The 14,648-nt window shown below is 47.8% G+C and overlaps 1 protein-coding gene across 1 annotated transcript in view; it reads left to right on the top strand.

Moving 5' to 3' along the window:
• The window catches only part of LOC119463515 (lipase member M-like), a 38,168-nt gene extending 25,010 nt beyond the window's left edge, over positions 1-13,158 (top strand). The window contains exons 5-7 of the mRNA XM_049655253.1: positions 610-681; positions 12,055-12,123; positions 13,144-13,158. Coding sequence (XP_049511210.1) covers positions 610-681; positions 12,055-12,123; positions 13,144-13,158 — 156 coding nt within the window. The remainder of the gene's footprint in view (positions 1-609; positions 682-12,054; positions 12,124-13,143) is intronic.
• The last annotated feature ends 1,490 nt before the right edge of the window (positions 13,159-14,648 follow it).

The raw sequence follows: 14,648 nt of genomic DNA, 5'->3' as shown, positions 1-14,648 counted from the left end.
AACGGGTCTGCTGCCGGTATGACAACAAAGACATGAGCGGAAAAACAAACTCAGTGCCCGATACCAAAACCAATACAAGAATGGCCGAAACCGTAGCTTAGATTTCATTAATAATCAATAGACTTTTTACCCGAACAACAGAACAACATCGGTTGTGCTCAGGTATTGTCATGCTTAAACAATCATAGGAAAATTCTGTTTTCATGAATTCCACTTATGTATACGTATTTCCTGTGCTGTTAATATCTACAGGTACACAGGTGTCAGTCATGGAGACGTATATTGCAGCCCTATAGACCGGCACGTATATTTCGGCAGGAGGGAGTCCTTTTTCTTATAAAGCAACATCATTTACATGCTGTACGTTAAATTGGATGACTATTGCGCCTGCTATGTTGTAGCACGTATTTTCTTGATGTTCATTTTTTGTCTCATTTGTAGTGCGCGTCTAGGTTGTGAAATCTGTTAGGCAACGGGATTCCATTCATTATTCCAATGGGATTCCAATCTGTCTGGCTCACGAGCCAGACAGATTTTTGTTTGCATGGAATGTAATATCAATGAAAGAGAAGTTGAAGTTCGTTCTTACTATGGTTCCCTTTGTTTCAGACAAGAATGCCTGTCACGCTGTCACATTATGCTATAGGGACTTCGTATCAAAATCTACGACACTACGTAAAGGTAAGAAAAAAAGGAACACCGATGACGCACATACCTGACGATCCTGCTTCCCCATATGTTCCTTCGCATGGAAGCAGGATCATTTCAACAATGACATTCAATGTGAAGATCAGCTGCGTACCCGTAACAACCTAAAACCATCTGTTCAATAACGACACGATGCGTGTAATTCCTCGATGACATTTCATAGTTTTCAGCTGCGTCATTACTGATGCTGCTGAGTGATCGAATTTCTTGCAAAGAAGGGTTATAAACAGTAGCATAATCATCAGTAAGAAAGCGTGTGAAGCTTAAATAAAGACAACTGAGAATGTAATAAAGGGGCTGCATGGCTTCACCACAGCAAAAGGAAGGGAAGAAGCCCAGACACGACACACTAAACAATTGAAGAAATCAAGTTGATAGGGTGAACTTTTTCCCAATTCGTAACTATTTATGCAGAAGGCCTTTTATAGAGCGCAGCTGTTGGGCGCCTATTTCTGGGTTAATATTCAGAGTTCCTCAGCGTAACCGTGCGAATGCGTCGTGCCACTGCTCGCGCCTTCGTCGTCTTCCACAGCTGACTCCGATGCCGCTCATGTCACGTTCCCATGCGCTGACGGAACTGGCCCCGGCCAGTCAATGCGGTGACTTCGGTCTCAAATGCTTTACAACAATATATCGCGAAATGACATGTGTGCAGCTGTGCTCGAATTTCGCGTAAGGCAGCATTGGAATCGTCAAACATCTTTTTTTTTTACAGCGTAAGCTGTTATGGGCTCATTCCAATAGCCGCTACTGGTCGCGATGATGCCGCCGCCGCCGCCACGTAGCCGCTATCGCGGGAAATGCGAAAAAAGTACCCGCTCTCCGCCGGGATCGAACCCAGGCCCGCCGCGTGGAAGTCGGTGCGATTCAGACGAGGCGCGCAATCAACGCTATCCCGATGTTAGATGTGCGCCACGTATTCTGGGTACCTCTTCGGTACACGTTATGCTGTCTCCTCGCAAGGTACGAACCGCTGCTGAAGAAACGAATTGTAGAGCTACGTGCACGGTTACAACCAGGCATCATCGTGCTCAGCAGACTGCTGTGCAGAGAGCATTGCTAGCCGGAGCTCGCCGTCGACGCTGGGTGGACATTTCAGATCGTTCTCGTCAAAATCGAGGCGAAGACCTTGTGCGTGGCGCCGAAATTGGAGCTACTCTTACGTCGCACAACCAGCTTCCGCTGTGACTATGCTGCGTGTGCCACGCAGGCCTGTGACTTTTTTTTGTAGTAAAGTATGTTTTATGTAATATTTTACTTTGTATTTACTGCGTGTGTATTTTTGAAGTTTTATATTTCACTTAAATGAATCAATTAAATTGTAGTATGTAGATATATCTTTTCATGATTTCATTTGGTACATTACTTTTCAGGTTTATTCGGCGGTACAACTGGAGTCTCTGTTTTTAACGTATTGCACTACTGACAGTACAATCAACAAGATATGCATAGTGTTCTGAATTTCATTAGGTGTATTTCGTGTGAAAAGTGTTTTTTAATATAATGAACAACCTCCCTCTCTTTAACGTTTCCCTGTATCGGGCTGTGGGGTCCCTCAAGTTATGTCCTTGCAGCTTTAGCCCAGAAGCGCGGCCATGATATCTTCTGATGAATTAAGAGCATTGAATGGCGTTGAAAGAACAACTCTGCATCATCGAGAAATAATCCAATACTTAGAGCTTTAAGGTGTACCAATGTTGTAATACATACATTCCGGCCGTTTCGATCTCTTTTTTCACTTTGACAATTAAATTGCCTTTCCGCTATATCATGAACAATTTGCTGTGATATAGATCCGATCTTTCGATTCCTGTATAAGTAATTAACCTTTGCAACAAATTGCTGAAACGGCGTAAAACATACGCAAAGACAAACCTAAAAATGTCACAGGCCTGCGCGGCACACGCAGCACAGTGACAGCGTAAGCTGGTGGAGCGCCTCAAGAGTAGCTTCAATTTGGGCACCACGCACAACAGGGTCTTCGCGGCAGACTGTTCGCCTCGTTTTGACGAGAACGATCTGAACTGTCCGCCTGGCGTCGACGGCGAGCTGCGGCTTGTAATGCTCTCTGCACAGCAGTCTGCTGAACCCGATCAAGCCTTGCAACTGCAACTTACATGTCGGGCGCGCCGCGTTTGCAGGCATCTTAACTAGATGGCGTCACCACACTGGCGGAGGCTCGGCAGCTCGGGAGCAGGTTGATTGCGTGCCGCGTCTGAATCGCATATCGTCGTCTGCGCCTGCGCGCGCTGCGTTTGCAGGTATCTTACCTAGATGGCGCTACCATACTGGCGGAGGCTCGAGTCGTCTCCCTAAGGGTATTTTCCGCGCCCCGATAGCAAGCGCTTGCGTGGCTCAGTGGTAGAGAATGCGGCTCCTACGCAGCGGGCGCGCGTTCGATGCCGGCGGGAATCGGGTACTTTGTTCGCGCTTCCGGCGATAACGGTTACGCGGCGGGAGCCGCCGGCGGTGGCATCATCGCGACCCGAAACGGCTATTGGAATGAGCCCATAACAGCTTACGCTGTAAAAATCAGAGCCCCGGTAACTCTAACTACATATTTGCTGCAGACTTAGTCGTACAGACTAGGAGTTCCCTGTGAAATTTAGAAAAAAAGGTGACATAGTAGAGAGTTTTAGAATAGGGGCTTCAAAAATTTGGGGCCCCGAAGAGCTCTGCGGGTGTTAGTGTTGGGGCATGCAGAAGTGAAAAGATTTAGAATAGGGCTTTGCGTTTGCGGATAGCGCCGCCGCGGTGTCAAAGAAAAACTATTATAAATAATAAAATAAACTATACTATTTTATGTTAAGACGAGTAATTTTGACTTTCGTGTTCTTGCATTTGATTACAATTTAGAGGTAATTCCGTGAGCAGCAAGCGATTTGTTGCGCTCAATTTTGAGTAACCATCCTTACGTGTCTTCACCAGCCAAGCTAATCCACATTAGGCATACGAACCATGCAATCGACAAACGACTTCGGAATCAGCGGCGTCTAATGAATCAATCTTCATTACGCATGCAGCGATAGCCGCTGTTACTTCTCCTAGCTTACGAACTTCATGCGCTACCACGAATCAAGCCCAGTTTAGTGCTTGGTTAGAGCCGACGCATCGGTGGGTGTCGCCACGTTTGTTGAGGCAAAGCTTTTGGGGCTCCCGAAATCAGTGAAGTAGCGTGCCCGACGCAAAACCCAAACGCAGTTTGCGTCTCGCGCATGCGCGGTGACTTCGACGCTATTTCTCTGGGGCGCCTATTCTAAAACTTTCTATTGCCGCATGAATAGTTTAGACATATGAACTGCACCTTTGCAGTCGGCTGCTTCAGCCGTGTACCATGTCTCGGACATTAATTGGAAACCATTGTTGAATATTTGCTGCTGCTGCTGCTGCTGCTGCTGCTGCTGCTGCTGCTGCTGCTGCTGCTGCTGCTGCTGCTGCTGCTGCTGCTGCTGCTGCCGCCGCTGCCGCTGCTGCCGCTGCTGCCGCTGCTGCTGCTGCTGCCGCTGCTGCTGCTGCTGCCGCTGCTGCTGCCGCCGCCGCCGCCGCCGCCGCTGCTGCTGCTGCTGCACCAACGGAGCACCAACTGCAGCAGCAGCAGAAGCAGCAGCGGCAGCAACTTTTTTCACTTTCTGGGAAACAGGCGACCCTAATGGCGAATTATATTGGGAGAACAGGAGCAGGGCGCCGCGCAGTGCGGAGTCGGGTGACAGCGCAGTGAGAGCAGGGACACTCGACCCGCCACTGGAATACGGCGTACATTCGGAGAGCAGGTGGGAGGGGGACGTGTGAGGAGAAATGTACCACGTGACTAAAGCAATCGCCGTCCCACTATTCTCAGCAGGAGAGCGGCAAAACACGCGTGATCGTCTTGTAATCTGTCGGGCGTAACGCTGTCACCGTTTGCGGCCACGTACTACATACTTTTGTGCAGCGCCGACGCATCCACAAGGTTTCCGCCTGCGAAGATCATCTGAAACTGCAACTTGAATCTGAAGTTGAGCTCCAGCAGCTTTCGCTGCTGTCACCGTCGAGCGTCTCAAGCGCTTCAGCAAGGCGAAGACGCTTTGCTGCCGTTGTCCCCCGCTCATCGAACGAGAATCAAGGCGGACTAGAATTGCCAGGATCTGTCGCTAAATCGCTGCAAAGCTCGCTCGTGTCACCGACGTCAAAAACAGCGGTGCCAAAACACCAGCTACGCTTGGCTGCTGCCATTGCCGCCGCGCGCGCCGGCTGAAGCAAAATATAAACAAATAAGGAGGATATGACGGTTTAAGCCGCGTGACTTTCTCCGTACTCCGCTTTTCAGGCGAGAGCAGTCCGGACTGCTCCCGGCTGCTCTCGGCGCAACGAAACTGCTCTTGTTCTACCACTGGATGACGGCTCTCCCACTCCTGTTCGACCACTGAAACAAGTCGCCTCTGGAGCGAGCACTTTCAGCGTGCTTTTGAGTGCTCCTGTTCTCCCAATGGAATTCGCCATAAGTCTAATTGTAGAGCCCGGGTCTTCCACCGCCGACCGAGCAGATATGGATGTAGATCCTTGGGATATACTAGCACGTACTCCCTCCGGGGGATTGGCCAAAAACCGGGTAGGACCAAATAAAATGTCCAATATTGTGCACACGAAAAGCTCAAGCGCCCGCGCGAGAATCGGCCGATCGTCATCTGCCTCTTCGCTGGCGTCCGTCAAAGCAGGCGCCGGCACATGGCGCGTGGACTGGCGCGCGTTTTCTTCTTTCTAATTCTGAAGCACCTGTTGCAACGTGTGTCATTATTCTCTCCCCTAGGAAGAGCATCGACTTGATGCTTAAAGAAGCACACACACTACAGGGTGAACGTAGAAGTACAGGCGCTTAAGACACATGCACACAAAAACGCTTGCTGACACGTAGTCATAGAACGCACGGTCGGATAATCGAGTCATTAAATGATTGTGTACGAGAAAAATTAATAAAACAAATATTGGAGGACGTTTAAGGCTTGAAGAGTGGAACGCCATAGCGTTATTAGGACCCGTTCGCATCGCATTTTTCTTTATGAGTAGGCCTCACTGCAACCCACAACGTGGAAAAGCCAGCTTACAAAGATTAATCTTACACCGGTCCCCTTTGCCCTTCCGGCCCTGGTGGTGTCAATAGACGCCATTGCAGGAAACGTCCCACACAGTTCAATAAATAATATAAATAGAAAAATTAGGCTTTCGACGCGAATCCAGCACAGGCTTCAGGAAATTACCAGATATTTAGGTGGAATGGAGCAAGCCAACAATTGTTCTGCGGAAAAATCGAACTCAGAAAATAAATAGTAGCAGCAACACCCTTCGTTTCACTTTGGGACGTCGTCAGCGCCAAACAACTTAAGCATCTGCCCTCATAATTTTATTTTACAATACAAATAAGTTGAATAGCAGCTCAAGCACAAAACATGAGCAAAGTGATTTTCGCGACTCATTTAATAGCTAATTTTGCCGTGTGCGAATTTTATGCCACCAGGGCTCAGTGGTTGTAAAATTGAGATTGGGAGTAGTCAATTTGTTTTGTTGCTTTTCATCATATTTACTCGCTTGGACTGTTATTTCGCTGAAAAAGTGATAAAAGTCCACATGACATTCAGGTTCACGTATATTATTCTTCAATAAAAACGAAGAAGTCCCATTGAACTCGTTTGCCCAACCTGTTCGCTAGACGAGAAAGAAACTGAAGATCACTTCGAGAAGCTTGGCCTGCGAGAAATAATACTGTAAATTCCGCTTAGGAATATTGGCCTAGATTTATCGGAGCCTGTGATCCCATCTTTGGAGCCTCTATTATAGTGTTTACCCACAGAAATGCTTGCTTTGCACTCTAAAATTATCTGATTGGATCTAATCGATTACCATTGGAAGACTGATCGTCCCCCTCCCCAAGACATAATGTTCTTTAATTCAATAATTTAATTTTTATTTATTTGTTTTTCTACCCTTCTTTTCCCTCTCAGAAAATCTTATTTTCTAAGCACCAGCGTTCAAATTGTTAATTCCCTTGTTTTTACACACCAAATATTCCCGCCCGATTCATGACGAATTCCCCAGTGTGGGTATGCCCCACCACCACGCAGGACAACAACAACAAGAATATCAAAAACTTAGCGCGAACTGCGACATACAGCAGGTTGTCTCAGCACCTGTGATAAGCTTATTTTTATTTGGTAGGGTTATATTTCGTTGTTTGAACATTGCAAGAGCCAGCATAAGGTTTGACGGTAACAACTTTGTCGGTCCCTGCAATATAATTTATAAGGTTATATAATTTATAAGTATGTTAAGTCGGCATGGCCGGAGTTTCTGCTGGCGTTGAGACGCACGGAGCACCCAGTGCAATATGTGCGCGGGTATATGAGCCTGGAATCAGTCTCGAAGATCAGTCATCTATTTCTTAATATCCGTTTCACGATTTCGGACTTAGTTCAGCATTCTCACCGAAATGATATGCTGAGCGTTAACGATTAGTAGTTACGAAACACAAGAGGATCCTAACATTGTGGGTACCGTTCTGTTGCTGAATACGTTGTGCTGTTTACTTTGACAAGAATTCAAATCGTTATGTGTAGATTGAATGCGCGACTACCTAATGCAATGTTTGTTTCTCCACACCGAATCTGTAAACTTTATTCTCTTGCAATTTTTACAGAGAGAGGGAAGTATTCTTTGATGCGCGCTGAAGTTATTCTTTCGACATGTAGGGCCGTGGCCGCAACCTGTCGGCCCGGGTACAGGCCTGCACAACGGGCAGGACGGCGGGAGGCGGACTCAGCCACCAGGGGGCAGACGCAACTGCCGATAATGGCAGGGGCACGAGCCGGGACAGACCTGAACAGCAGGCAGACAAAGCTACCGATGACGGTTCGGATATGAGCCGGGACTGGGGCGCGGATGACGGAATGCTAACTAAGGTTGCGGAAGATGCCGCGGGCATAAGGACAGCAGGAGGCAGGCACAGCTGCCGATGACGGCCCGGGCATGAGCCGGGACCGTAGCACAAGGTAGCCGGGTGCAAAGTACAGATGACGGGCTGCCACAGCTCCTGAGCCTCCATAGCTGGCTACACCAATCGTTCGTCGTCAAACCCACGCGCACGTACCGCCACCGACGTCACCCACCGAGCACCCGTGCACATGGCTCTTCTTCTTTGTCCACAAGAGGAGCATTTTGAAAAGCGCGCGAGAATAGTTCTACTGCACGGAGGCAGACTAAGAGCGCCTTCATTGCACGCAGAGCAGCACCAGCGCTGCTCCAATGTTCACGATTCTGGAGCAGCTCTTTAGGACTAAAGCATACTCTAGGACTGCGTTCGTGGCCGGAAAGCATAACATCATCCTCTCCCACCACCCCGTTTCTATCTATGTCTACTGCAAGACGAAGGCATCTCCCAGAAATCTCCAATAAGTTACCTTGCGCTAGGGTATTCCAAGTTGCGCCTGCAAATTGGCGAAATTTATCGCCCGACCTAATTTGTACCTTCCTCGGCTTCGCTTCCTTTCCCTACGCGCCCAGTTTTTAACTTTTATTGCCCACTGGTTATGTTCCCTACGCATTACATGGCCTGACCAGCTTCATTTTTTCTCGTAATGTCAACTAGAATACCGCCTACTCCTGTTTCCTCTCAGATTCACAGCGCTCTCTTCGTGTCTTTTTCTCGTTCCATCACTCCTTGCGCGGTCCTTAACTTATCCTCAAGCTACTTGGTTAGCCTCCATGTTTCTGCCCCACATCTTAGTGCCAGTGGAAGGCAATGGTTGTGCACTTTACTTTTCAACAACAGCAGCAAGCTCCAGGTCCTGATTTGGAAATACCTGCAGCATGCGCTCCAACCCGTTTTTACTGTATAGTAAATTCGGTAAAATACTGTTTAGTTGGCTGTGATTCTAGCGACTACGGTGTACTATGTGGTCGCTACACATGCTGCGCACTGAATGAGCGCGGATACCTTCTTGCCGCGTTCCCCCATTTCCCCGACTTTGCGGCTTGTACGGCCGTTTCTTCTGCTGAAATGCCACGATGGGTTCAAAGGACAAGTGCGATTCGTGCTCGGAGCAGTTATTCGGTCGACAATAATTTCTTCGTTGCTGCGGGCCTTGTGGCCACCGGTTCCACTGTAACTGCTTAAATATGGTTGATGAAGAATAGGAGCTATACATGTCCACAGGATCGAGCACTTACAAGTGCTCCCAGAGTACTAGACGCAACGGAGGCTGCTGCCGGCTTTTCCTATTGGTCCGCTTGCCGTACTTAGCTTGCGGTGGCTTGTCGAAAATCGCGGCGGCGTGTAACGGAAGGATAAGAATGTCGCTAAAACGGATCCTCATCAAGGAAGTGTTCGCAGGGCGATGTCGTATGCATGCCGAAAGTGCTCGATAAAGTTTTATTGGCCACGCAAAAAGGTTTATCATGCGCAAATAAATACATGCTCACTGGCAGGTGCGAGCAGCGAGGGCCTGAGCGATTAGCAGGCAGCCATCTTCTATTCCTTACGGAACGGGGCAGTCTGTGGCTATTTCGAAAATTTTTCAGTTTTGTTCGGCATAATAATGCATTTTTTTTCTCGTACACGTCACTTTGACGTGGTGAATTTTCGCGGTTTTGAGAGGTCGCGTGACAGACAGGCGAAGTGGGCGTAGCCAGAAAACATTGGATCAGTAGCAGAGGGCTAATGGTGAAAAGCTGTCGAATCAGGAATGATTATTTTTCTGTTGTGCGGTATAATCATGCCTAATCAGTGCGTACACGCTATATCAGATGGGGAGCGATCGCGGTTTTGGTGACGTCGCATGACAGACAAGCTACGTTGGGAGTGGCCCGAAAATGTTTTCACCAATCGTGGAGGCTGATTGGAAAAATTTGAATCAAAACGAATCATTTTACGTTGTATTCTTCTTTTGTCTGCAACGAGTTAGAGGTTAGTTATGTTGTATGGAACTGTATTAATTTGACCAATGTGGCTATAATTTAATGTGTTCAGCGACGTTTCATTCGTATCCCGTATGATCGATTTCTGGGACACCATGCATTTTATGCCTATGAGGGTATACTGCGCAAGTTTAATATTACACCCCTAGAAATAAGTCGAGATATCATGATTACTTATTCTTGTATAACCTAATTCACAACCACTTTTCCAGTCCGCGGTTACTGCCAGCTGTAAAATTCTGCGTGCGTCGGCCAAAATTCCGTAATCCCAGCAGTTGCTACGTGAACTCCTCTTGCACCTGTAATGCTATAACACGTCATGTGACTCAGCAAAATACCTCATGTTATGATCTTGATATTTTCAGCTCTTTGATTTGCTCATTATCTGACTTCTGTAATTGATGGAATTAATTTTTTGTTGCATTTTACCACTGTTCTTTGAGGTTTTCTGTTTTGTTTGTTGATTTTATTTTCTGTTTGTGTAACACAAGTGCACCAATACTAAGGCGTAGATATGTTCTTGGGCACTTTCATAAATAAATGAAATGAAATGAAACGAAATAAAACGCCGAGCTTCTGCAGGCGCAGATAGGATGGCTTACATGTGCGCACACATTGCACGCAATACACAGTGGCAATAGCATCACGTGCAGTTTGTGTAAAAAGTAATTGGTGTAGGCGACGTTTAAACGAAGGCGGCGTATGCGGTCACGCCTTTAAAAGTCGATTGGCATGTTAGTTACAATTAGGGTCTATACTTTGCATGGGTCAGTACTGTTTCCGCGCACCGCACTAGAGTTCCTGTTGGGAGTGCCATGCAACGGCACTCATGAGGGCTGATCCGTCTGTTTTAGTGAACGGCATGGTCATCAGTTGCGATTAGTCGTAATGCGCTCCTGCAGCAGCAGGTCGCCTTCAACGTTGCCCGCTACACCACAGTGGACGGGACACCAGTGGAGCCTCACCGCGTGAACCGTTTCTGTCTCGAAAAAGCCGACCTCTTTTCCCTGTTTTTTTTTTTTTTTTTTTGTTCTGGTGCTATACGCACTGATCTTCTCACAAACTGTACGGGAATGCAAACACTAAATAAGGTGGACGCACGTTGTGAGACGTCTACGGAGAGTTGCCACTATGACACAGGCGATGTATGATGGCTGGCGAGGGAAGAATGGCCATGGCAGGTTTATGCACAGAGATGTACGACGGCACATTATGAACGCACCCATTCTCTTGTATTGGCAAGAAATGGGCACGTACCGACAAGCCCACATTGAATGACGAAATCAAAGAAAATCAAGCAAATGAAACAATCCGTTTAACGTAACGCGCTATTGAAATAACAGGTTAGTCTACAACGACCGACGCCACCAGCAACAGCAGTCGCGCACAATCTGTGACGGTAGGCAAAGAAATCTCTGCTGTAATAAAGAAAAGTCGCAGTATCGCCCGAAAGGCGAAGCATCGATTGCGATAGAAAATTAGTGGAGAGCCATATGAAGTAACGATAGTTTTATTGTTGTAAACATAAGCATACTAACTAAACTAACAAACATGGTGTCACGCGCCAACAAGCAAACATGAACACATCCCACTCGATGACCACGAAAACTCGTCAAAACGCTGGAGTGAGTAAGCGCAGCTGTGAGCGATTAGACCTTCGTGCTACCGCACGCATCAACTTAGACGCGAAAACACAGCGCAGGGCCGACTCTGTCCCTGCCGCAGATGACTTTCAAGATACAGCGGCCCGGGCGGGCCCGCGCAGCGTAGAACGCGCCCCACCTTCGTTATCCGTGCGGCCCCGGCGGGCGCGCGCGGCCGCTCGGGCCGCTCGGAGTAGGATGCCCCCCTCCCAATACTCCCCCCGGAGTATTGCGCGCAACGGCAGGCGGTGCGCTTCCTCCTCGCTTCCTGCCCTTGCGTGCGCGAGATTGTGCCGCGATCGCCGGCTAACCCTCGCACGCTTTCACTCGCACATACAGCATACGGCGCGCGGCGACGATTTTATCTCCATTCGACTTTATACGGAACTTCACGGCGACGACGATGGTGAGGGAAGAAATGCACTAGGAGTGTCCATATGACTGTTATCGCAAGAATAACTAAAGCACCACATACCTTAGTTTCTGAGAAGCGAGAACACGTCATCTTTACAAATTACCTTTTTCCAGGCACCATTCGTTGGAATTGTCTAGACTGCGTAATATACCTAGTAAGTCGGTTTGCTTGTATTTCTAACATGTTTATATTTACTTTTTATTGCTGTGTCTCTCTATTTTTATCCTTACCCTGCTTAGCCTCAATGCTGTAGTATGTAACATATAAATTTAAAAAAATTATTTGATGCCACCCACCTGTACAGAAAGGACTAAATGAACGTACGCGTCTTCTTATTCATTGCAGAACTACAGACAAAAGAACTTTCTCATGTATGATTATGGCAAATTGAAGAACAAAGAGCGCTATGGACAGGTAAGGCAATATGAATATTGTTTTGAACTATTTGGTTGCTCATAACTGAGAGCACTAAATCACTAGGACAGGAATACAGAATATGAAGACGTGCGACAATGACCACTGAAATAAGAAGGGTATAAGATTGGGCTTGTTTGTAAAACACGGCTTTAAATTTTGATCAACAGCGCAAGAACACGAGGGGGAGAGGAGCCAAGAAAATGTTAATAACGACGATGGAAATTCAGCGCTCTGTTCTCTATTCGGTCCCCACTGGCGCTCTGATGCTGTGAATCAAAACTTCATAGAAAATGAAGTTTCTTAACGAAACACATAAACTTTAACACGATAGCGTTTAGGGCCCCGTGTGGCATAAAATCCGACGTCGGCGTGTGGCGCTCGCGGCTCAGAAAAACATCCCAAACCACACCCCGTGCACGCAGGCTCCCCACGTGGCGTAGAAACGTTAGTGAACTAATTGAATTTGTCAAAGTAAAATCCGTCAGAAAACATTATTGTTATCAGAAAACTCAAACACAAACCTCCTTTCCAGCATTTACACCCTACCAACAGCGGCGCGCCCGGGTAGGTTACTTGCAAAAACACCACCCAAATGGCGCTGGCCTCCTCGGCAGCGGCGCGCAAAGGCGAAGGTGGAGAAAAAATTCAGAGCCCTTCCCCTATGGAGAAAATGGGGGTAAACGAAACTTGCGGCAATACGACACTGCCGCAGGCGTTCCGCGTCGGTTTCCCGAAACTGAGGGTCGGCTGCTCTTCGCTGACGTTCGGCCTCAACATCGCGCTCCCGCACCTCGGGGTCCGCGGCTCTTTGCTGACGTTTCGCCAGGGCTTCGGAAACTCTCACGCTATAATCGGAAGACAAGCTTCGCTTACCCTCATTTTATCGAAAGGGAAAGGCTGGTTATTTTGCCTCTTTGGGTCCCACTTGTGACAAGGGTAGCTGAAGGGCGCATTACAGGTTCCCGAGGCCACAGGCATTTGTGTCATTGAGCTTGGACCCTTTCTGCACATCACCAGAATTGGCTCACATGACTGGGGTATGTGCCATTGAGCTTGGACCCTTTGCGGACTATCACCAGGATCCGCCCACTTTTCAGCGTGACACCAGGCCGCCACCACCACCGCCGAAATTTGTGAGCCTATAAAGCTTCGCTTAAACAGAAAGCTGCTGCTGTCGGGAAGCCTGACAAGCATTCAAGGAACTTTGAATGCTATCGCCTTCCACTCTTAAAGGCGAAGCTGACCGCCCTTTAATTTTTTTCAAACGTAGCCTACCATCAAACAATCGAAAATGTCATGCAAGAAAAAAAAAACAGAATAATTCAATAATATGCAGCATATCTGATCACCGTCACACGGTGCTATAAATGATTCGATGAACGTGAGCTACGGCAGTAATCTAAAAGCAATTTCTTCTGAAGCAGAAACAATAAAGGGATGCTGATACGCCTTTCACTTCGCCTAAAGTGATAGCCTTCGAGGAGCGCAGGCTCCATCTTTTCCTATAATCATGTGTCCCTGTCCTCGCCGCATTGCGGTACTTGTCGCATTCCGAATGGTGGGCAGTATTTTAATTTGCGTAGCATTCTTTTAGAGCTAACTGCAATGTCTTGTGTCTGATCGTTTAGTGAGCCGACCCCGATGATAGTGTAGTCAAACAAAACGGTAGAGCTGCATGGTGGCATACCGTTCGGTACCACACGTTGGCAAGTGGGCCATTTTCGTATTCTTCCCTTGTGACGGATCGTTTTCAGACGCTCTCTTTGAGACGCTGCGTCACTGGCGGTAGACTCACACGCTTTCGTTGGAGGCGTCGAACCTCTCGTCGAAGACGCAGGAACTGTCGTATGAGACGGTGCGCCTCTGGTCTCACACACTGCGACCAGAGGCAGCGCAGACGCTGCATGAGGCTGCGAACTGGTCGTTGAGGAAGTGGCGCTCACAGTTCCGGTTGGCTCGCGCGTACGGCGAAGGCACGGTGGCATGGGGAGTGCGCCCCATAACACATAGGGCCATTTAATGCCACAAATAACCACCTCCAAAAGCATGCTGAACGCATCCATGTACAAGTGTGCCTGTACTATTACGTTAGTGTCCCATCTTTGTTATTATGCGTCTCGTACATACCGTAACCGGAATATAAATCGACCTCCAAACTTGAATTCTAAAGCAATTTTAAAAACGCTGGTATTTCAGACGTTGGCCAACTTTTAGCCGCAGTTGAAAAAAAAAACGTTGGACCTATATTCCAATTTTACAGGGTATATCTATATACATATATATATATATATATATATATATACTGTTGCGGGTGAGATGGGTTTATTTACAAGGTGATCGAGGGGGCGTAGAGACGAGATCGCAGGCAGTCAGGCATTGCTCTACACCGCGTGCACTTCTTCCATCTCCTCTTCTTCGGCTCCGGCGTGCAGCGTAACATGTTCCTCCGGCACAGACGAAGCTCGCCAAGCGAGTTAAGGATCTACTTGGTTGGTAGCTCTCGATTCGGGAACCCTATGATG

This window comes from Dermacentor silvarum, chromosome 9 (genome assembly GCF_013339745.2).
Source record: "Dermacentor silvarum isolate Dsil-2018 chromosome 9, BIME_Dsil_1.4, whole genome shotgun sequence".
Classification (NCBI taxonomy): Eukaryota; Metazoa; Arthropoda; class Arachnida; order Ixodida; family Ixodidae; genus Dermacentor; species Dermacentor silvarum.
This window is presented reverse-complemented; position numbering and strand designations above follow the sequence as displayed.